This window comes from Neolamprologus brichardi, chromosome 8 (assembly GCF_056152115.1).
Source record: "Neolamprologus brichardi isolate AB-2024 chromosome 8, ASM5615211v1, whole genome shotgun sequence".
NCBI lineage: Eukaryota > Metazoa > Chordata > Actinopteri > Cichliformes > Cichlidae > Neolamprologus > Neolamprologus brichardi.
The window spans coordinates 13,157,071-13,181,533 of record NC_142111.1 but is presented as its reverse complement, the minus strand read 5'-3'; the positions used below and the strand labels follow the sequence as shown (position 1 = coordinate 13,181,533).

The 24,463-nt window shown below is 38.6% G+C and overlaps 1 protein-coding gene across 3 annotated transcripts; it reads right to left on the bottom strand.

Annotated features, from left to right (window-relative positions):
• Positions 1–300: 300 nt before the first annotated feature.
• Positions 301–13,384, bottom strand: slc4a1b (solute carrier family 4 member 1b (Diego blood group)). 3 transcript variants are annotated; one of them, XM_087845094.1, is made up of 18 exons: positions 13,321–13,384; positions 11,223–11,269; positions 8,264–8,432; positions 7,762–7,897; positions 6,861–6,930; positions 6,692–6,734; positions 5,638–5,822; positions 4,791–4,995; positions 4,443–4,646; positions 4,207–4,355; positions 3,884–4,078; positions 3,209–3,457; positions 2,984–3,073; positions 2,298–2,464; positions 1,959–2,200; positions 1,668–1,837; positions 1,118–1,291; positions 301–1,025 (listed from the first exon to the last, which is right to left on the bottom strand). In XM_087845094.1, exons 3-18 carry the CDS (start codon positions 8,418–8,420, stop codon positions 945–947), a joined length of 2,517 nt encoding a protein of 838 aa, XP_087701220.1. In that variant the 5' UTR covers positions 8,421–8,432; positions 11,223–11,269; positions 13,321–13,384; the 3' UTR covers positions 301–944. The 3 variants fall into 3 exon arrangements, with proteins under 3 accessions (XP_087701220.1, XP_087701221.1, XP_006807583.3); XM_087845095.1 differs by having other exon boundaries at positions 8,264–8,435; positions 13,321–13,368; XM_006807520.3 differs by lacking the exons at positions 11,223–11,269; positions 13,321–13,384 and having other exon boundaries at positions 8,264–8,456.
• Between the last annotated feature and the right edge of the window lie 11,079 nt (positions 13,385–24,463).

Sequence of the window (24,463 nt, the reverse complement as noted above, 5' to 3'; positions counted from 1 at the left end):
AGCTGTTTCTTCTTAGTACAACTAATAAGATTTGCAAATCACTGCATTCTGTTTTTCAGTTACATTTTACACAATTTTCAGATTTTCTTGAATTGGGGTTGTGTCTCCTTCCGGTACAGCTAAAACACAAACATCCCATTTCCGAAACCTGAGCCGCTAACACTAATATAAATAAATATTAATACACAGCAGTACTTGGAGAATTGGCGACACCTCCTTTTCTGGTGTCTCGGACAAAGTGTTTATCCGGAATTCAGAGAATCTAAAGAGAACTGTCTCTCTAATAACACTTAGTAAAAATGAAAGCGGAGAGTTTATTTTATTTTATTTTTTTACAGAAGATAGTTTTTTTTAATTACAGAGATATGAAAAGAAGAAAGCCGAACACACAATATAATTACTTTATACACAATATTATATCTCTCCTCGTATTGCCACACACTTGTGTTGTCCTTTTTTCTTTCCATCATTCCAGCAGCAGTGTATACACATCATTTATCATCATATATTACACAATATTTATACAGATTTTAGCTCTTAGATAATAACTTAAGCGTCCATTTATTACATTCAGTGTGCAGTTGCTTGGAAAAAAAAACTTTTATGGCTTTTATACCTACAATTTTACACTCAGCTTTCGAGCTCTCTGCTTCTGGACAAAAGGCACATGTAGAATTGCTTCTCTGACATCTTGCACATCCTTTTTTTCCCTCTTTTTTGTAAAAACATGTAAATGACAATATTTCCAGGTTCAGTTATGCAAATGATTTACCTGAGTGGCAGTTTACAACAGCTAAATTTACAGTTTAGCAGTTGGCTTTAACAGTTTTACAGGTATGTGGAAAACCCCCCAACATTTTAAGTATTTTTGCGCTAAGACAAAAAACTTAAGCCACTTATAAAATAAATATCCATTCATTAAAAAAGTCTGTCATGAAAAACATCTACAATGGCATCTGAGATTCACAGTACACGTCCTTCCCAGGCTCCTCCTCAAATGTCACTTTGGCATCATCAGCATCCAACTGAAACACAATCACAGAAAGAACCGTTTTAAACACATTGCAACACACATACCATCTAAAAAGGTCTGAACTTTCCACAGCGTTCAGCTTACGCATTTCATTTCTAGTTTGGTGAAGAGATGCCCGGTCATAAGCATGCGCAGAGGAATGGTGAGGATGAGAACGAAGGGAAGCGCCAGAGACATCTGACTGGACTTCACAAGCCACAAAACTCCTAGACACACAATCTGGATGGCCGTGTACAGGTGCATTCGTCCTGTGCTCACCTGTAACCAAGACAGACAGACTTTAGCCAAACACAAGTAACTGACGATTTTAAGTAGCTTTGGAAACCTGCCAACACATGCCTAGTTCAAGGACAAATTAAAAGCATAATAAAACTGAAATCATGGAAATAGCCTTAGGTATATAAATGTGCATCTGGCAAATACCTCCCAGCAGTTTTACACAGAACATGATTTTATCACTACAGTCTCAAGCTGGGTAAAAATTAATAAATATAATAGGTAACACAGTAACATCTCATTGTGTTTAGTCTTGCAAAACCACAACTTCATTATTTTCCCCATGAGAAACCTTCTGTTTGCCCCGCTTATGCTAGCGCCATGGACCTCATGTATCATGCAGTGATGAGATGCTTACTCTGGTAGCATAGGGTTCATTAGGATGGTATTTCTTTGGGATGAGAAGAAGCTGCACACGATCCCACAGCTGAATGCCATTTAATGACGTGATTCCCATGTAGAGGAAGATCCCAAACAAGGCTGCCATGGGAATCATCTTTAGGATGGGCTCCATGAGAACTGACAGACCTTGATACAAGCATACATTCAGATAAATGATAAAGGATCGTACACACACATCAGTTTGAATGCAAAGTATAAGTCTAGCAATGCTTTTGTAGTCAGGACTGGGTGATTAGTCAGCACCTACCAACAAGCAAGGCCACCACAATGCCGCTTATTCTCTGCTCCATCACTTTCTCTATCACCGGTTTTGGTCCTTTGCTCATGACAGTGAGAGCGTTGGCATGTGTGACAGACCGCACTGTGGCAGCGCTGAGCCACGGCACACCGAATATCGCGCTGAGGCCTCCCATGCCAACTAAAACCAGCAAGTCAAAGTGAAACCCGGAGCCTTTGACCATCTTCCTCTCAGGTTTACTCACTATCAGACTGTTTAGAGCCATAAAGAAGGGAGACGCTCATTAAAGTCATGAATTGTCACTTTTTCTATGGTTCGTGTCAGCTAATAAGAGCTATGATGACTCACGTTGTGATCTGAGACTCCAGAAAGATGAGAATAAACACAAGCACGGCTGGGATGCAGGAAGCAAACATCAGCCACACAGGGAAAGGTTTGTGCTCTCCGAAAGGATTGATGAGCCAACCTCTTTTTTCAGGATTGGACACCGTCAGACCTCTGGGAACGATAAGTTTCTATAAAGAAAAAAAAACAACAATATTTTTAATCCAAAGTGTTAAGGGATAGAAATGTGTCTTCAAGCAACATTCAGATACCCAAACTCTAAGAAGTATGTCTTCATGCAATTCTTCTTTTTTACACTGGCCATTGATCTCTTTGGAAGTGATGAGAGACACGATGATGTTTTTTTAGGATGCTGCATTTAGTGTAGAAATGGCAATTTGTATGCAGTTAAAATTAAATATGTTACACTGCAACATGTATAAAAAAGTGAATGGTTCTAGCTGCTTCCTAAATCCACTTTAAATTTTCCATGTAATTTTGTTACAATGTAAACATTAAATTTAATGGAATCTGGTCAAATTAAATTTAGTTAATTGGTAAACATTGAGATTATACCAAGCTTATTTTCCTTAAAGATGAATCATTTGAACAAATAAACCTTTGATTTTCATATATTTCGTTGCATTTTACTTTAAATTATTGCTTCATGTTTATGAGTGTGCCTTTGTAGTTTGGAGTCACACACTAACCTGAGTGTACGTATCCTGAACATTGTAGTCCACGAGAGTCATGAGGACAATGGCAATAGGAACACCGAAGTCACCGATCAAACGCCTGATCTGTTAAACACACATCACCGACATCAAATCTACTATTTGAATTTCATTTCATTTAATTTGGTTTCTTTTAATCCTATTATTTTAAAGTAAAGGTGACCTCATAAATGAATTGAAACCTTCTGGGCATGAGCTCACCTTTCCAGGAAGGAATGTCCCGTTCTTGAACTGACGCAGAAAGTAAGCAATAAAGAAACAGCCCATCATGAGGCACATAGAGAGCAGGGCTGTGTTGGGGTAAGATGGCTTGATGGTGTTGACAATTAGAGTTTTGTTGCCGGTAGCATTGTCATATGTGAGAATCTCTTCGACCTTTGGGTGCCAGGGATACTCGGCACTTGCATTCACGTGTTCGTAATTTAGAATTAGTGGATGCGCCTTGAAGATCTAAAGAAAAGTTAAAGAGCATAGGTGAAAATGACGGCTTATGTTCAAGAAATAAATCACAGATGAGAAATGTTTCAGATTTTATTACGACATGTGACACACACTTATTAGCCACAATAAATAAAACCACTGAAAGATCAGTTGAACAGCACTACACCAATGATGTAAAAAGTCATGTGTTAAATCCAATACTCTAGGCCTACAACCAATAAGACCAAAAGGACCTGATGCCAAACACCCAGTGCCAGACACCATAGGGTCCCCAGAGGTCTTGTTTCTTTGCCCCGGTAAGTCAGAGTTATTTTGTGGAATGAGAGTAACTTGCGCAATATTTGGCTTGAAGTTTTAAAATTGTGGCTGATTGGTGTGTGTGTGTGTGTGTGTGTGTGTGTGTGTGTGTGTGTGTAATGAATAAAGATTGTTTACCCTCCCGAGTTTGGCAAAAGTTTCATAGATGAAAATGAGGGAGATGAGGATGGAGAAGATTTCCTGGGTGAATCGTGAAATGAAGCGAACCAGGAAGCTGCCCTCAAGGGCCACAATGATCACCACAATGACGACCAGCCACGCTCCCACCCAAACTCTCCCAACAATATACTCAATGCCCTGGGACTTGCAGAACTGAATGATGGAAATGAATGATGATTTGAATTTAGCATTTATGAATGAAAAATATTAATTGAATTAAAAAAAGACAATAATGGAGTTGTAATGCTTGTTAGGGTTAATAAAAAGGCTTTTTAACTCACTGCATAGAAGGCCTCCTCAAATACCAACAGTGGACCAGAAAACCCAATAACCAGGACGGGCTGCGCGGCAACAAAGCAGAATATAATTCCCTGAATGCTGGTGGAAATGAGGAGCTCTGGCACACCCATCATGTTGTCCACCTTATAAGCTACAGGCAAAGATAAAAAACACTTTATAGGATCTCCAAAAATACAAAAGACGGAAGAAAAAAAAGTGGTACCACAGTCATACACACCCAGGAGGCCTCCAAATGTGATGGCAGGAGACAGGGCAGCAAAGTAGATGAAAATGATGGCAGCAAGGACCTGTGCGTTTAGAGCATCGGTGATGTCACTCTTGTAGTACTGGTAGCGCCTTTTTATGTCTCGAATCATCCCCCCAAACGGTCGACCAGTACGAGAAAGGGGATCTTCAATAGGAAGTCTGGAAACGATCGAATCTGGGGAAAATGTGAAATCTGAGCTTAATCCACTATCAGATCCCAAATAGTTATCCAAATAAGAAACTAAAAGCTGGCAAACAAATAATCTGTTCATCTTATTATTTAAAATGTCAGCCAACATGGTAAATGCGTATGACTCACCACTGCAAACTTTGGCGTTGTTGACGAGGTCATAGCTTTGCAGTTTGTCCTGTAGCAGTTTCTTCTGAAAGTTGATGACCGAGCTGAGCATCGCCTCACTCTTGATCTCGGTGGGTGGGATCACGATGCTGCAGTCCATAAACTTGGACACAGCATTGATCAGCTCTCGAGCACTCTTTGCCTGAAGCGCTGTCTGATTAAACACCTAGCACAGATTGAGCAGAGACAGATATGAAATCTGAAGATTGCAAGATTCTTTCTTAAAAATGAATTTTTCAATAGAAACTGTTAATCTAATATTATTTTTATGTGATGATCAATAAATAGAAAAAAATATTAAAACCTTTGTTCAATTAACTTTATTTAGTTTCGGCTCATTTAAATTGCATTTTGAACTTGGACTTGCCACCTGCAATAACTCCTTTTGCCACTTGGGGGCAGTGGACACAATCTAAAACAAGATAAAGCCATCCATAGGCAATTGCCTCTGGGTGTGCCTCGGTATAATTACAGAAAAAAAGATAATTGTCGATGTCCTTTGATGTGACAGAGTAATACATTTCCTGAAAAATGATACCACTGGTAATTGCCTGTTACAGTTGCAACAAAAAAACCTAGATTGAAATTAAATTGCTTTAGAGCACAAATGTGAGTAAAAAAAAAGTCACAAAAGAGGAAAAATATTTCTTAAGCTTTCTGCTTTCTTCTTAGTAATGTCACCGTTAAGCCACCTTAACCCTTGCTAATTTCTCTTTTGCTGAAAGAGCCTGAACAGAGAGCGAAGACTTGAATGCTGTTTTTGCAATGAGTGGTATTTTTTGTCTTTTAAAAGCCTCAGTCAACTCACTTTATTAGCCATTAGTGCTGCCATAGCACGCCCAGTCTCATAGTAGTCCATGTCACTGCTGCTGGGGCCAATCAGAAGAAAGACAAAGCGTACAGGCTCTGGGGCCTCCAACGCTGAGTCCAGTGCTACTGCTTCCTTCAGACGCACAAAGACAGCTGTGGGCTTCTCCAGAAAATCCAGGGTTCCTGGTCAAAAGAGGACCCTGCATTAGTTAACTTGCGTTTAACTGCATATTAATCACAGATTGTTTTTTTTCATCTGTTCTAAATGTACCTTAACAGGACACTTTTCATGTTTCTTATATTCTTATGGACAAATCCATTTTCTTTATTCACATTTATGTTTATACTAAGGCCCAGAATATTCTTCAGAAGAACCTCAGAGATGCTGCATGGTCATAAAATACACCAAAAGTGTACTTAACCATATACTCCCACACAATCTAACTGCCTGCAAGCTAAAGCCACTCATGTACTTATTCGCTGTTGAAAGTTTTTTTTTTTTTTTCAATTTAGATTCTCAGCTGAAAGCTATCCAGCATGCTTTTCCTTTGGTGTGGGGGAGGAAGGCTCTCTGCATCAGCTGTGTGCTTGAGACTCAATGTACTATGGTGGTAACTTAGTTCAGATCAACTCAAATAACCTTGGTCCTATCAAGGAAGCCATCTGGAAAAGCTTTAAAGCTGAACCTGCCATTCAGAATACCATTTCTTTATCCATTTGTTTACCATCCACAATGTCACTGCCAGGGATACTGAACTATGGGGGCGGACCAAAGGTCACAGTCTATGCATGTGTGCATTAACTGCTTGGTTGTGCCGGAGGTTCCTCCCTCTTAAAAGAGAGTTCTTCCTTCTCACTCTTGCCAGGTGCTTGCTCATAGGTGTTTGTCTGATTTTTGTGGATTTCTCTCTAATATTGTTGTATCTTTACCTTACAGTATAAAGCGCCTTCAGGTTGCTGTTGTTGTAATTTGCATTAGGTACACGTGTGCAGCAATCAGAATGTAAACACCAACACTGTACTCCAAATCGAACATGAAAAAAGCAGCTTACCCACTAGCACCATGGAGGCCTCAACACGCTCAGATTCATCAGTCTAAGGTAAGGCAGAAAGGAAAAAAGACTTTTCTATTCAAGACTTTGTGCATCAGAACCAACTTTTAAACATGCTGCTATTGTCAGTTATGCTTAAATAAATGATAATACCAGCGGGACAACTTACTCTCTCCTTGACAGAAAACTTTTGCAGGTCAGTCCCAGTCAACATTTGGCTTTCTGGGTCAGTTGTTTGGCTGAAATGAGAGCAGCACGTCACTGTCATTGTTTCTGTGACCCATAACTGAAACTACAGCGGCAAACTACAAACAGTAAACTATTCATTGGTAGTTCTCTGTTCAGTGAATAGTTTACAAAAAAAAGAAAGAAAAGAAAACAAGACTGAAAAGTGGTAAAAAAGTCATATTTGATTGAAACTTTTTTTTTGTAATATTGTTAAGTTTATTTAGAAAAAACAGGAGTTTTCAAATGCACAAAATTACCTCTTCAATATTTTAAAAAGTTTAGGAGAAATTGTTAGAAATGTAATAAATGAGTCCTTAAGTTGAAATTTTGACATAATAACCTAACTGTGTTGACTTATGGATATCAAGAATGTTTTTTTCACATTGTATTTTGTTTATTCGGCACAAAAAATATCAAAGTATAAAAACAACAATCCATAGCTCTAAATGAATAAAGCTATGGTCCAGACCTATTTTGAGGTTGGGACCACAAGCTTTCTGACTTGTTACCCAGTGGGTGTTCTCACAATCAGAGGGTTTGTTATGCTTATTTTGTTATCTTTGTGATTTAACTCTCAGACTGCACAGAACAAAACAGTTATGACGGTGTCCATTGTCTGTGTATAATAAAGGATTCAACAGGCAGACAAAAGGGTTTGATGGTCAGGGACGATGATGCATAATTATAGTTTGGATTCCACAATAGCTACAATAGCGTCAACCACTCTGAGCAAGCTAATGCAGTCTTTTCCTTTTGGAGTCTTGGATAATAACCGGCTGAATGCCTGAGTGTATTTCATTTGTATTTGTGTTTGTATTTGTGGATGGTGTCTCAGACGATACCTGCGGTTTTGCAGCAGAGAGTTCAGCACTCCTTCCTGATCTCCTGACCTGATTTCCTTCTTGTTAACCATCTCACTGACCATCTTCTCTGTGATGGTATCCAGGGTCTTCTCCTCACAGTCTAAAATGGTCACACCTTGGCAAACACAATTTAGAAAAATATGTGGTCATGTTCAATAAAAGGGAAAGAACTGCTGCTGTGGTTTAAGAAGGGACATGTGTCAGGTTGGCTAAGACATTTTACAGATGCTAATCTAAAATAGCTTTTTTGATAATGATATTTTGCAACAACAATCTAAATCAGCAAAGCATTTAGTAAACTGGAATATAAGTATAGACTGCAGCACAGTTTTCCTTTGAACACACTGTAACAGGGAGGAGTGTGACACAGCATGGATTTACATAAAATATCAGTGCCTTCAAGTAAAGCACTTCAGAAAATTGAAAATAATTATAAATAGTGTAAAAAAAAACTGTAAATGCTCATGTTTTGCTCACTGACCTGGGCTCATGGTGCGTCTGAGCTGGATAAGGCTCCTGAAGGTGAGGCAAGAGATGAGACTGGGCACCCACACCTGCGCTTGAGGGTCAAAGCTCTCCTCGTAACCCACCCATCGGCCCTTCTCCTGCCAGTAGCCCTGCTGCTCCTGGTCCTTCATTTGTTCCTTCAGCTTCTTGTAGACAGAGAGGAACATAAGCACAGGACAAAGGTGCAAGGATAATTTGTGTTTGTGAGGCAACAAGTGAATTTTAGACAGGGCAGGTGGATGATATAGAGCTGCTCACCACCCCCACTCCCTCACCCCCACCCCCCTCCTTGCAGTGCAACATGTGAGCATGAGGTGTAGGCCTACAACTGCACAACTGTGGTTTCAGTAATCTCTTACATTTAAAGTCGTCTACAAATTTAGGACATGTCTTTTTGTAGCAAATAGTAATAGTAAAAAAAGTAAATAAAAGATGGTTTATCTGAGGTGATTGTTTCCAGCTACTATGACTTGTTACTAATTGCCTTTTTTAATTCCAGGTTTTAAAATCTTACCTCATTCATTTTTTGACTTCACATACAGTTCCAAAAATGATTTTAAACAAACCAAAATGAATAAATAATAAAAAAACCTTTATCTGAAAATTTTACTTCAAGGTTAAGAAAACAATATTTTTCATGCCATATGATTCCCAAGTGTGCTTTACTCTCTTCAGGCAGAATCAGATAAATCCTGGTCATGCTTCATCACAAAACAAAAACATTAAAGACATTATGAGTGTTGTTTTCCAGTGACTGCCACTGTAAGAAGGCTAATTTCAACATCATCATCATTATTTATTTTAATTTGGTTGAGTTAATGTTTTACTTACTGTTACTGCATCAATGAATAGTGTAGTTAAAAGAGCAATATAGCAGCAAGCAAAGGTCTAACTAAGGTCATTGCACATACATGGGCGTAGGTTCAGAAGGCTTAGGAGCAATGTTCCCTCTAGGCTGCGCGCGTGCGCAATTGTGCACTGCTGGCACGGTGTCTGCGCACAGAAAATCTGCGTTGCGCACAAAAAAAAATCTAACCTGAATTGAAATTAAAATTAAAACTTTAACAATTTTGTTTTGCAGTGTTAGTCAGTAAGTGACTGGCTGCTCCCGTATGGGATTAGAACGATGCCACCTTATCCCATAGTCCAGCCAATGATGCGATTCACAATCAGCGTCGTTGACAGGCTATGACAGCGTCCTTATGTGCCGACACCGGTGTTTTAGCTAGCAAAGTGGCGTGGCTGCTGTGGAGTGAAGCCATGTTAATGACGTGTACAACCATTGGAGATGTGAGCAGGACAGACGGAACAATTGATGGAAAAAGTGTGGACTTTATACCAGTTTTTAAATTGTGTTGATAGGCCACGTAAAACCAGAGTTATGATAAAAATATATGCAATGTTTGGTTTTCTTCCTGAATACTATCATTGTTTATATTTACTGCAGGAAGAAACGGTAAAAACGGCATTTTATAAGGAAAACCTTGAACGCACTCTCCGCCTGTGAGCAAAAACAAAACCAAAAAAACCCCACCCTTTCCTATTGGTCAAAAAAAGTACCATGTCGACCAATCAAAAAAATGATATGGCAACATGGCATTTAGTTGTTTAGGAAAGGGGGAAGTTTTAGGAGTGACAGCAGTGTTTTGAGATATGAGAGATTTGCAAAGTTTAGCGCAAATCTTGTGTAGTTAGTGTGTAGTGTAGTCAATAGTTTTGTTGTGTGTGTCAGAACAATGAGGTGACTGCTGACTGTTACAGGTGTTACAGGAGTGATACATCTCCTGCTGTCAGGCCTGCAGGAATCAGGCTGTTGTTCTCCTTTATGTCATAGTGGACAGAAATTATTTTTTGGAGTGGCACAAATAATTTGTGTGGCATCAAATTTGATGCAGAACACCTGATAGTTCTGTAAATAGTTTGAAATATTTATTTAAAAAAAACAACGCCTTGGCTAAACAAAGAAACAATCCACTGTAAACATATCAGTGTCTTAAAATGATGCAGAACTAGATTATTTTAAGCAGAACAACCCTAACATTTTCCCAGAGCAAGTTTATTCTTGCAAACATAGTCTAGAATTCTTACACGTTTACTAGAAAAAGACCCAACGGCCCAGATCTGTACTCAAGCTTTGAATGTTGACCATAACCAAGCAACCAGATTTTGATTTACCTTAAGGTTACAAAAGCAAAGATCAACAGGCTTGTATTATATCAAATAGAGTCAATGATGTTGGTGATGTTGGTGATGCAGTGTTTTTCTGTGTTGTGCTCTGGACTTTGTATTGGTATTAAATGCATAAAATAAAAAAATATGTGGTATGTATTTTGGACACATATGCTCATAAAATAAAGCTACAGCATGCTTTTGGATGGTGCAGCTCTGACTGTGTGTCTTTTGGCTGATGAGATTTACTGTAATAACTTCAGTCAAGTCCTGCAACCACCTGCGCTCTGTGGTATTGAAGTATACTGCAGTATTCTTTAATCAAACACAGAAGTTCTACTGAATGATAATCCTAAATAGAACAACACCTTGTTTTGTCTTGATAAATCACACTGTTACTCAGCTGAGTTAAGACATAAAGGCTTTACGGCTTTTTGCCCGATTTTTATTTTTTATTTTAATATTGCGAGGGAAGCTGCTCTGACTTCTATAATCACCAAAGTGGACACGGATCATGAAAATGTGGGAAGGTGATGTCCAGCTGACACTTTCATGTCTAAAAGGTAAACACGGTTTTCTCGCCTCAACAACCGCCAGGCTCCAGACCTCTGAGTCAAAATGAGTTTCCGGTGTGTACACGACTAGACACCCATGTTTCGAGTGTCAATACATGTTGAGCATCTAGAGTGGGTATACAGTGTGTGTGTGCGTGTGTGTGTGTGTGTGTGTGTGTGTGTGTGTGTGGGGGGGGGGGTGACCCTTACCTGACACTTTGTAATGAGGTTACTGTCGATGTTTCGGTTCTAGGCAGCTGGAACAGACGGAAAATACATTATTTACCAAACAGAACTGAGCAAAAGGGCAGAATTCAGCCAAGCCTGACTAGACAGTGTCTAAAGTGCATGGGTGTGTACTTATAAAACAAAATATGTGTTGTGCTAAATAAGCAACATTGTGCATCCTCTCCTTTCTTTTGAGGACAAAATGCTAGTCACAAGAATGTAAATCAATGCATTTAACAGTGAAGACAGTCAAGTTTAAGGTCTGGTTGTAACAGTAGGGTTACAGAGGCAGAGGTAGTAGTTAAGATAAGTATGAGGCTGAATCAAAGTGTAGCGGCACCTGTTCAACCTTGTGTGTATGTGCGTGCATATATGTGAATCATTAAGTGTTTATGTGCAGATTCTTTATATGTACAAGGAGCAAATGTTATATGGGTAGCTGTAGGCGCAGGGTGCATAACAGGTGCATTTTTCTGCAAATATACAGTATTCTGTGAAAGTCATGAGTCACTCCTCATTTTTTTTTTTTTAGTTTTGCTTCCTAGTTGCCAGACTTCCTTATAAATTTTTGAAATTGGTCTTGAGCGATAGCTCATCAGGATTTCTGAAGGTCTTTTAAAGTTTTTCTTTGGACATTGGCTACTTTGTCACCTATTTGCAGTAAAGTCCTTGAACCTGACAATTTCTTTCTTTGTAAAGCCATTAACACTGACCGATGAATCATCCAATATGAAAAGGCAACTGACTCATGGAATGAACCCGTGTTGTGTCTACACATAACGGAAAACTTAGCAAAGAACCAATATGAAATTGTGTCTTTAGGCGTTTTGTTACCAGTGGCCTGTCGCAAAAACATGAAATTTCCTCCAATTTCCTAAATCTACAAAAAAATAAATAAAAAAAAATAAAAAAAATCCTAAGATAATGCAATCTGACAGAACTAAAATTGTATTTTGGGACCAAAACGGTTATTCCCATATCTTGGCATGGTGTACAGTGTCCCCTTAAAGAAACTGGACACACGGAAGACAAAAAAAAACCTACAGCAGATGAACAGTATTGAAAAGTCATGCCCTATCTATGCAATGATGAATCCACATACAATATTCTTTTGTTCAAATCATTTTAAGGATGCACAGAGAAGTTCAGGAGCTAGATAAAGCAGTGAGTGTCCACAGCATCTGCAAAACACAGTGGAGCCTGTGTCATGGTTTGCTGCTACATTTCAGCCAGTGGTGTTGAGCTCTTGTCAAAATTGATGAAATTATAAAAGCAGAAATGTCAACTTTTGTTCCATTTTGATTGGCAGCAGCTTCATGTTTTTAGCATGACAATGACACAAACACACTGCCTGCCAATGCATTAAAAGCATACCTGGATAGAAAACACACATAGTGGTACACTACCAGTCATGGATTGGCCTCCCAAGAGTCTGAAGCTAAAGATGAAGCAGTGTGGGATCATCTTGATAAAGACATCTAAAGAAGAGCCTTAAATGTCCATTATAAACCTGGAGAACTATTCCTGGAGACTACTCAAAGAAATGACAAGAACGCTTCTCTAAGAGTGTTCAGGCTGTGCTGACGAATAAATATGGTCATACCAATTATACACTCTCAAACTCTGGAATCATATATTTCTACTTTGGCTTTATATATAGTATCTCCATTTATTTTGACACTTTTATATAAATTGCTGCACCATTTGTTTTGCAAAATAAAATCTGCATCTTTGCAAGTGTCTCAAAGATCATTAAAATTGCAGATGAGAAAAGCATTCTTATCTTATTGTTTGTGCATACTTAATCATCTGGGCATGTATTCAATAAAAAGTGACTTGTTGTTTTACACAACATGACTGATATTGCCACATTCTGTATTGCAATGACTGTTAAATTTCTTCAATTAACCAATAAAGATTATTCCACTGCAGCAGTGACTCTAACACACATCACAACAACATTAAGTGTGCAACTTCAATGAAGTGTTCCATTTCCATATTTTCATGCTTCAAAGTAACAGCTTAACTCAATTTTTGGACAAATACCATTCATAGCTGTAGCAGAAAAGCTGAAACTTACCTCCTGCAGTCACTGCTTAAACTGACAGCAGTGGCAAGTGACTGACCCCAGAATGGCAAAAAAATTGTGACTTTATACGCACCACCTATTTAAAGCTTCTTCGGTGCCGATGTGTGTGTGCATGCTTCTCGATAATGGGTGGGACTAATACATGCATGCACACACACATGGACACGTGCACTCTAATTCTCTCGAAGTGCAAATCCAGCAGAGCAATGTGTTCCGGTCTCACCCATAATATTGATAGTGAATACAGTGGCTTGGTATGGAAGAAAACTAGGCAAACTGTGTCATTATCCAGCCCGCATCTTATCATTTTTAATGTCTGTGTTTAGAGGACAACAAGGGCTTAGACTTCTCTGCTGGGCCTGGTCACCTTCAGTCTTACTGGAGTAAAACATTTGCTTAAAGCTGGCTTTCATCTGCTTTTCTTCCTCACACCTTAAGACGATTAGCATAAAACTGAGGTCTATTAATCACATTTGTGATTGCATATATAGCTGAAACTGCTGCCCGACTGTCATTTAAGGCTGACTATTCTTCTGAACTAGACACACAAACAACAAGTTCAAAACAATTCCACTTATTAACTGCAAACATTAGGTGACATTTAACTCTTCTAGTCATTAAAGGGTGATTTTAAGAAGTCATTAGAGACTAATTCTTATTCCCCAAATTGTTTTAATCTTTAAAAAAGTGTGATATTACATTTCCTGTAATGCAACTTTCTGCTTTTTGAAAGATTTATGTTTCTTGAGCTCACTTTAATGACTGGTTCTGCACAGGGCAATTCCTGGAAGCTTATGCTTGTTAGTTTAATAACATAATAATCAAGTTGTAAAGCAGATCATAACAGAGGTGTGCTGTATTTAATAAACTTTAATGTAAAGAAAAAAATATTTGCATACCTTCTGTTGACGGTAAATGTTATCATCCTGCATCTTGTTTCTGTCACTGTACCTCATTATGTAACTGTCTGGAATCTCCTTGAGACTATTTTTTTCTTGACACTGGGTTGTCATTCACTAACATGAGTGACGAAATACGAGAAGTCCTCTTCCTATATGCAAATCTGAAAGCATTGTTTCTCTGCACGCTGATATATTTAATAGAGTGTCTGCATGTGTTTGTCCTGAACAGAAGCTCAGAGGCCTCTGCATCCCAAATCCTCTGACGTATCTCCCATTACAAGTATAAAGAATCTATCAACTATAAGAAAAATAATAATAATAATAATAATCTTTTCTGTTTCATGCATCAAGCAAAACTGACATTTACTAAAGTGAAATTCTGCAACAACAGCAATCTCCTAATGTAATTCTAAAAAACAATATGGATGTAAATCTATCAAATTACTCTTTGCAAAAGCAAGAAAACTGGGAATTAGCAATGTATACTAATATATAGCATTATTGGATTATTATTGTTATTATGGTTGCATTTATGTGCTGTTAAGCAGTTTCATCTGCACAAATGTGTCATACTTTGTATCTAAAAGTGTAAATGCAACCTAGCTGATATCCTTCATTATATCTGTTAACATAACATTTCATTCCTCCAAGAAATGTTTAGCAATGACATCAGTCTCCAAGAAAGGCATCGGTGTGAATACCTGATAGACATTAATACATGTATACATAAACATCAGACAGTTGATGCAAGCACAGGCTTCTGAGTTTTCATGCAATATTAAATTACAAAGCAGAGACTGCTTTTTTTGAGCCTTTTCTGTAGTGTTGTGGTTAACACATTTGAATTACGGTTGTGTCAGGAAGGGCATTTGGGAAAAAAAATCAACATGTGGTATCATCTGCCATTGAAACCCCTGAGAAATAAGAGAGTAGCTAAAAGTAGTTGTCGGTTGTGAAGGACACACAAAGGGAGTTTTTTACCCTCATGTAAATATCTCGTTTATGAATGAAAGGTAGCCAACTAATGCAGCTAGTGTTAAATCAGTACAGTTTAATTACATTTTATTTATATAGTACCAATTCATAACAGAACACGCTTCAATTAGAAAGAAACTCAGCAATCACACAATCTCTTATGAGCAAGCACTTGGCAACAGTAGGAAGGAAAAACTCCCTTTTAACAGGAAGAAACCTTTGTCGGAACTACGCACAGGGAAGGAGCAATCTGCCGCAACCGGCCTGATAGAGGGTGAATAATGTGAAAAGTATTGTTCCCAGCATGGTACCCTGTGGAACTCCATGACAAACCTTTGTGTGTGAGAAAGATTCACCATTTACATGCAAAAATTGGAATTCATAAGATTGATATGATTCAAGCAAGTGGAGCACAGTGCTACCACAGTACAGTCAACATCTGGCTCTCAAGTAATTGAAATAAATTACAATTCAAATGTATTTCAACAATGTTTATTATTCATTTTCACATAGTAAGAAAATAATTTTTAAAAATTATTTATTTTCTCATTTCAAGTAAAATAAGGCTTGGATTTTAGGTTTGCTTAATTTTAATAAAGGTGTTGTTTGAATCACCCCATTTCTTCTTCTTCCATTTTTCACATGTAAACCATCTCAACTTTGAATATTATTTTCTCCCTATGTGTTTCCCCCATGAGTTTTCTGTTTTCACACAAGCCCTGAATAAAGCATTTGATTTGCTAAGTAATGTTATATGGGATGAGTTACAAAGCATGTGACTCATCTGTGTGTTGCCTTTGTATATACATTGACCACCAAAGACAAAGGAAAAGGCTGCACAGGTTAAAATAACCTTACCGTAAATACAAGAAACGTTGTGCAGAGTAAATTAGAAACAGTCCATCAAAATCTAGTAATAGATCTGTCAGAATGGCATCTAGATGCGGATCCAGCCCGCACTCTGTCTATTGGTGACCTAGGGTTTAGATGAAGACATTAACTCAGAGAGGCTGATCGAAGTGAAGGGGCCCAAGTAAACATCAATCAAATATCAGTTATTAAAGTTGCTGTACTTTAAGGCACATCTGTGGGATAGCTGTAAATAATTTTTTCTCTAATTGTTACAGTTTCATCAGTGAAGAAATTCCTAAAGTCAATGCTAGTTAAGGTTAACAGAATACTTGGCTCATTAAAAATTGGACTTTTTCTCAGCCTGGCTACAGTGCTGAAGTTAATTTGTCACGAATAGTAAGATGTCCTAGCTTTACTGAGGGCTTTTGTAGAATAACAAACTATTTTTTAGGCCAAAAGTGTAACACCAATTCTTCTTCAGCCTATGCATTATCTACTTCAAGGTGGAAGTTTGTGAGTTACCAGGGAGTCAAGCAATCAAGCATCTGTAATGTACTGCCTTCTTTTTCAGAGAAAACACAAAATCCAGGGTCATACGCAGTGCGGATGCTACAATATTAATAAGATATAATCGATTTCTGTGGGATAAAAAAAATGCAGAGAAACATATAAGATTGCAACTCTGCTACCTGGTCCCAAGTCTGGATAGTCACGTTTTGGGGTGTTTAATAAATTCAGCCAGATTTCAGGAAAAAAGAGAGCTTCTCTATCTAACATCTCCTAACAAGAACAGGTTTCCCCAAAAAGTTTCCTAGTTAAGGTTGGTGGAGTACTGGAGGTCACCCAATGCAGCCTGATTTCCTGGCTGCTCGGGAGGACCAGCCAAGCGAGCGCTAACCGGGGCTAAGCTACTTTGGCCCACACTGACTACCAGTCGGGCTGGTTATAGGACTGTGGAGGCTCTCAGATCATCGTACTCTAAGGAGCTTGGAAAGAAAAGCATCTGGACTTTTTAAAGTTTCTTGAGGACTTTTCATCTCTCATCCGAGAAGTTTCTTAAGAGCAGTTGGTGGAGTCCCAAGTGGTCTTCTACTCTTTCTGTCCTATTTGAGGTTTGTAAAACAATGACCAAACAATGCACTTTGACGTGCAAATAGATACAGAAATGGTGCAAAAATGCTGGTAGCAAAATCCCATTTAAAAATTCAACAAATCAGCAATTCAATACCAGCAGAAGTGATTTCAGCACAGTTGCTACAGCTGGCACTAATATGCTTGGTATGTGTGCAGGGCAACTGAGACTATGCTAAACAAACTCAGGGAGGGAAATCCTTACTGTGTGTTTGGCAGCATGCCAGCACCCAGATCATGGTACACCTGAATAAATTCATTCCATAAATATTATTATATATACAGTAGTTTTATCTGTTACCATAACACTTCAGAGTTCAGAAATCAATAGGTGACATGATGGTGGCTACATCCATCTTTTATATAAAGTTATGGTTAAAAAAAGAAAGAAAATTTAGTAAACAATTCTAATATTTAAGGAAACCTTTTATTAGCCTATATGCTTGGATACTTTATGGCACCTTGCTGATACTGTAATCTTTTAAAAAAAAGACAGTTTCTTTACTTGTACTGCTTTCCACATTTCGCATTCTTTAAAATGCCTACAAGTGATAACAGAAGTGTAGCACAGCCCTTGAGCACTGTTTCTACTATAAAGTACCATCACAGAAAGTGGTCACAGGGTGGAAAAGTCATCATGCAAGGATGGAAAAAGACAAGAAATGCCCAAATTCTTTTCAATGAGCATTTAAAGCGTTAAAAGGAAGTTTACTGCTTTAACAATGATCTTACAGCTGGCAAGACATAAGCCACACTCGGTCAGATGAGGAAGCAAGTAGGAGGCAGGAAGGAAAGACTTTAGCCAGACAACAATCTGGCCAAAAGCATCAGAAAAACAGCTTTCTGTTTTCTACACGCTAAAGCTGAGCAGCATATGTGTAGGCAGGAGACTGATGACAGGAGACAACAGATGATCAGCAGATGGTCAGGTGGAGTCTGACAGCGTCTGAAAATAAAAATGCAAAAGAAGAGGCATTTGTTCTTATTTATTGTTACTTACAAACTTCATTCAGTGTGTCCTATTAAATTAACTAACTTTAGGTTAAGAAAAAAACTGGCACTACTTCAAAAAAGTAGGGGCAGGAGACAAAAAAATGATACAACATAGTAATGCGATATCAATACAGGGACACCACATATAGACATGTTGTTAAAATACTTTGGGAACACTATGATCAAGAGGGCTATCCCATGCACCACCATCCTGAGATAATAGGATAATACACTGAATTAATCCATCCATTCACTTCCGTTTTATCCGTCGCGGGGGTGGGGGGTGGGGTGGGGGGGGGCTAGCGCCTACCCAGCTGTCTTAGGGCGAGAGGCAGGGTACACCCTGGACAGGTCCCCAGTCTGTCACAGGGCTAACACATAGACAACCATTCGTGCTCACATTCACACCTATGGGCAATTTAGTGTTTCCAATTAACTTATCCCCACTAACTGCATGTCTTTGGACTGTGTGAGGAAACCGGAGTACCCAGGGAGGACCCACGCAAACATTGGGAGAACATGCAAACTGCACAGAAGGACCCCAGCCTGATGATGGAACTGAACTCAGGACCTTGTTGCTCTGAGTCAACAGTGCTAAACAGCGTGCCACTGTGCTGTTGAATTAATTCATCTGTGAAACCATCCAACACTGGACTTCCTAATGCAGAGCAAGCTAATGGCTCAGTCACACAAATAGGACAGCAGGCTCCGTGCATCTACATAAAATAAAAATGACAATAATAACGATAAATGCTGTCTTATTTATAAATGCAGACAGACTGCTAGCTCGTTGCCATCAGTCCGAATGAGTTTTTGTCAATGAGCACAACTTGAGGGGACTCGAGGTCACTGCAATGTTTAGTAGATACACTAATGGTATCAATTTCAAACTCCTACGTTGCCCACCTGCTCACCTGGCGGGGGGGACAACAATACATCATCAGCCTTTTATGGGGGGTAATAATAAACTGGATTATATGTATGGCAAGTTTTTTAATACTTCAGGAACACTTCCTTAAAGTTAAAACTGACTCCACTGAATGGGAGCAGTCCCATGGAGAATAATCATCTTTAGCACAGCAGGGGGCAGCATTCTTTAAAGGATTATTGAAAGTGACTGTGATAAAATCGCTGAGGTTCTTCAGGTTCATGTGCAACCAGAACTCATTTCTCTCTGTACATATCACTAAGCATATTTAAGCAGAAATCTTTAAAAAAGGAGATTCTTTGAACCTTCCTCGTGTATAATTGTAGCGACTGGAACCACTACTGTAAATTCAGAAGTGTGAATTGTAGATTACATTATATTACATACATATAGATTATGATACCTGGCAAACTTTGACTTGAGTAGTTACTAGTTAACTTTGGTTAACCATCACCCAGGGATGCTACATTTAAAGTTTAAATTGGTGACACATTGGACATCCGGATATATTTTTTTCTTCCAAAACCATGAAGTGGATTACATAATCAAACAAGCAGATTTGTTTGGCTACATTTAAAACAAAGACCCCAAACTGCAATGTTAATGGTATACAAGTCAGGGCACACTTTATAACTTTTTAAAATATCTGCATAACTGAGGATTTCTGAGGAACTCAACTGAGGATTTACTCTCTGCTCAATATTTTTAAATGATCTTTATATCCAACTCCCCAAAAACACAACAACAAAAAATTCCCTCTGGACATGGAGGTTCAGTCACAGGTTAAAATATTGAAAAGCTGAACTTATAAAAAAAGCATAGACAAAAAGCAAAGTGTTCCTCGACAACAAAAGACAAACTGCCCCAAACCCTCGGGGGCTCTCGCTTTTATACAAAAAAGCCCCTCATCCTCTCTGTAAATTTCCACTCCACGATCTCAACCCTGTAGGGGTGCAGATTCTGGACAAAACTGGAATTTTTCAGCCCTCATTTATTGTCATTAAGGGGTCACTGTGACCTGTAACACTCCACTATTTCTCACCACAGGTGCTCTGATGATGTGCAACATGTAATATCCAAACACAGTAAACACATAATATATCACTTTGGCAAATACTCAAACATAATATGCTGATTACTTGAGCTCAGAGCAACCAATGTGTTATGAGATAAAATGCCATACTTCTAAAATATGTCAGGCAAGGAGAAAAGGCTCATACTGAAAAAAACCCCACAAGTGTTCAACGGTCTCTGTCATGACACGTGAAGAGACAAATGCTTATGGCCATGGAGTTGGTAACGAGGGTCACTCACTTTAATCAGCTGCTTCAAACCAACATTTTTGACTGTGATCATGGACTCTGTTCCAAAAGCACCTCCTGTCTCCTTTTTCTAACCTCTTCTTTGACCTTGGTGACATTTTTATCAAGGTCAAAGAAATGTGAGATGGAGCAATGATAAGGAAGATAAAGAGAACGGCAGTCCGTTGAGAATCAGAATGACCTAACACTAGTCTCCTTATATGTTGAAACTAGTGTGTGCAGAAGAAAGATTACAGAATGCATCTTAATAAACCGAGGTTGGAATTTTAGAGAAAAAGCATTTTTTCTCAAATTTACTACTATTTGTGTCTGCGGCAGAGTAAAGCCATCTTTTGATGTTTATAAGCTTACTTAAAGAGGCACAGTGTCAGTTTTTGTGACTGAAAGTTGTGAACGGGAGTATTGTTGCTGCTGGCCTTAGCATCTCAGCATATGTATTTGTAGGAGCTTTCCTTTCAGGAGAAAAATGTTTACACGACTCACGAAAATGTGAATTACAAAATCTGAGGGACACAATTTACGGCATTTTTACAAATCTAGTCCTGAAAAAAATCATGTTTTATGTCTGTTGTGGCCGTGATAGTAGCAGAGTTTATTTTTAGGGGTGGGAGTTGTATTAGAACAAGAAGTGCTTACTCAGTATTTTGGGTGGATGGCTTAAGGCTGCCCAAACTGTCTCTGTCCTAAAACTCTTTACTCAGTCCGGATGAGAATTTAAAGGTAAGCTCTGCTTATTGGTCATAAGTAATACTGGGATTGTCATGAAAAAGTGCAGAAATCATCAGAGCCAAGCTGTCTTTTTTTCAGCAGTGTGCACAAAGCAAGTTACTGTCACTGCTGAATCTGTAACACAATTAATTTATCTCAACCGGATTACTGTTTTCAGAGAAAAACACATGTGTGAAACCTGAGCTTACGCTGGATAATTTTGGTAAATTTCTACCCACATCTTTGTACACAAAGTATAGCATACAGTTAGTAGATCACCCTGGAACTGTAACATCACAATAACTCGCCTCACTAATTAAATCCGTTCCATAGCAGACAAAGTAAATACCTGATCATTTCTTATATTTAACTACTCGGAACTTCTTTTCTCCTCCCTGTTTGGGATTTCTGTTCCTAAACATTTGTTCAATTTGTTCAATCCATCACTTATCCCATTTGACCCGAAGTAAAAATTACTTCACAATAATCCAAAAAGCAGCAATATAGCAAAGGACATAACTGATACAACCTGATTGTAAAGAACTTAAAATACACTTTGATGGGTTATTATAGCTCATAATCTTTAGAGAATTAATATAAATCTATGATCTTCAAGGCAACAACTCAACCAGTAGTTTTATTACAGCAGGGTGATGTTCAGAGTTCAGCCATGCATTTACCAGGACACTGTTTCCATGAAACCGATGTGGACTAACATTTACATAATCTGCACTGCTTTATTATTATTATTTTTATGACTGCTCAGACGGTCTGAATTATGGGACTGTGAGGTACGTTCCAAAAGTCCCTCCTATCTCCTTTTCCTAACCTCTTAATCTTGAGCTTGATGAAAATATCACTTATGAAAGAGGCACAATGTAATGTGTGGACAGATGTATTTTTTGCGGATGTGATGTGTAATGCATGTGGCATTTGTAATATAAAAATATTTACATGAGTCACGCAAATCTGAATTACAAAGTCTGTGGGACACAATTTACTGTGTACTGCACAAAATCGAATGTGAAAAAAGCACGTCTTATGTCTGTGGTGCTTGTGATACTTGCTACTATGATTGTTTATTTTTAGAACAGTTAGATGCGTGGATGGCTCAAAACTATGAGCACAGGGCCCAAACCTTGGCTCTATCCTAAAACTGATTCATCATGCTGGGTGTTTAGAACTGAGCCTTATTTATTGCTCCTCAGCTATCCTGGGATTTTCCTGGCTCTATATGAGAACTACAGTAACATGTCATGCTAAACGTTTGCACACACATGAACTGATTTCTCCCTGCTGAATCTGTATTGAATACAAGTAAAACATGTGTGTCCTTTTCACACTTTAGACAGGGAAAGTGTGAAATGAACGACTGCCTGTTACACACTTTGAAGTGATACTGGGTTGATTCGTGTGTTAGAATATTACGTGTTTAGTAATGATGTAGCTCTCCTTTGGATAAATCCTGTGCACCACCTGAATGTTAATCCTCAAAACCCTCTGCAGTGAGTTCTACCAGAAAAGTTTGATTCTCCTTCATCCTCCATGATCTGAACAGCCTCATTGCTTTCAGAGAGAAACACATGCTAAACCTGACTAGTTGATTATTTCAGTTAGTAAGCCTGCCTCTCTCAGTCATGTTCCCTCATCGGGTTTGCTGCTCTTGGCTGAATGCTGGTTATTAATGAAGTGAACTGGCTCCATTTTTGTAAACAAATGATACTACATATTAGTAGAGGACCCTGCAATTGTGGCATCACAGTAACTTGCTCGGCCTAATAAACTGTCCTATAGCTTATAATTTATTTACATTTCCCTGTTGTAAAGTGATTCAGTGATCCATTTCCTCCTATACAACAACAACAATAATAATAAAAATAATAATAAAAATTAAATTTCATGATAATCATAAAGGCTGCAACACAACAGACATTAGGAATGTAAACTGAATTATACAGAATCTTGAGTGCACTTTGATCAATTAATATAAACCAGAATCTGTTTTAGAGAGCTTAAATGAATTTATGTTTATGTAAGGCAGCAGATAGACAAGAAGCAGATTTTCTTCCAGCAGCCTGATGTCTAACAGGCTTATGAATAAACTTCAAAACCTTTTTAGCAGGTTATTGCACGAAATGGAAAATGCACTTCTAATTAATATGTGCTTGATGTGCTCCACATTTTTGTGATTGTTTTCATAGATGGTCGGATGGCCCAATGCTAAGAATTATAGGACGGTATTTGCACCTCTCCTTTCATAAAGGATGCTTTCTGTGCTAAACGGGACAATAAAGGAGGCATTTACGCTCTTTTTCCTAGTATTTGGAGATGTGGAGTGGCTCTTATTATGTGCTATGCGGATACTTCCTTGTCATTTTCCTCAGTTAGGGCTATTCCAAAGCAAAACTGAATATTGGAACACCCCGTGTGGCGAGCTTCCAAAGCGCAGGTGTTTTGAAAAACACTGCTCCAAAGTGGGGGTGAAAACACCTACATAACATGACCATGGGTGATTAAGGTTTTTGTGTATCATCCCAGTTTCAACAGGTGGATTATCTGCTGCTTTTAGGCACGCGAGATGCCCAGATTTCCATCTCTTTACAAACTAGAGCCATCTGGGCTATGCCTTGTAATTACCGAATTTATACTCATACTATTCTACTATATTTGTCCTTTCTGTCATTATTATTTTTGCTGCAGACTGTGCTGCCCAACAAGGCTTATCCATTCACTTTAACACCAGGGTCCAAAGTATAACTACATAAATATTAGGGGTGCAACAATACTCGTATCAGTATTGAACCGTTCGATACAGTGCTTTCGGTTTGGTACGCATGTGTATCGAACAATACAACATTTTTTATTTACTTTATCAACTTTTCTTCTGATGATGCTGTCTGTGTTGAGAGCTCAGTGGATCTGCGTTCGACTACTCCGCCTAGGCTGCACTGTCGAGCGCAGATCCATTGAGCGCAGTGTGCTCTTGTGTGTGTGTGTGGGGGGGGGGGGGGGGGGGGGGCAAGCTAGGAGACAGAAGTTAAGCTCGTTGCAACATGGTAATTGCCTCAACACCTCCCGAAATTGAGCCTCCCCCACTCTCATTCACATCTGGCATTTGGAACTATTTAGGTTTTCATGTGAAGCATGACCCTGATGGTAAGCATGTCATAGACAAAAGTAAAACAGTGTGTCGGATGTGCCTATGACTTGCAAAGACAGGTGGAAGCAGACAAAAACAAGAAGCATGCTACAAACTTTACCCGAGTCATTTAGACAGCCGTTAGCACATGATTCTCCTTATGAAAGAGCCATTTCTCTGTAAT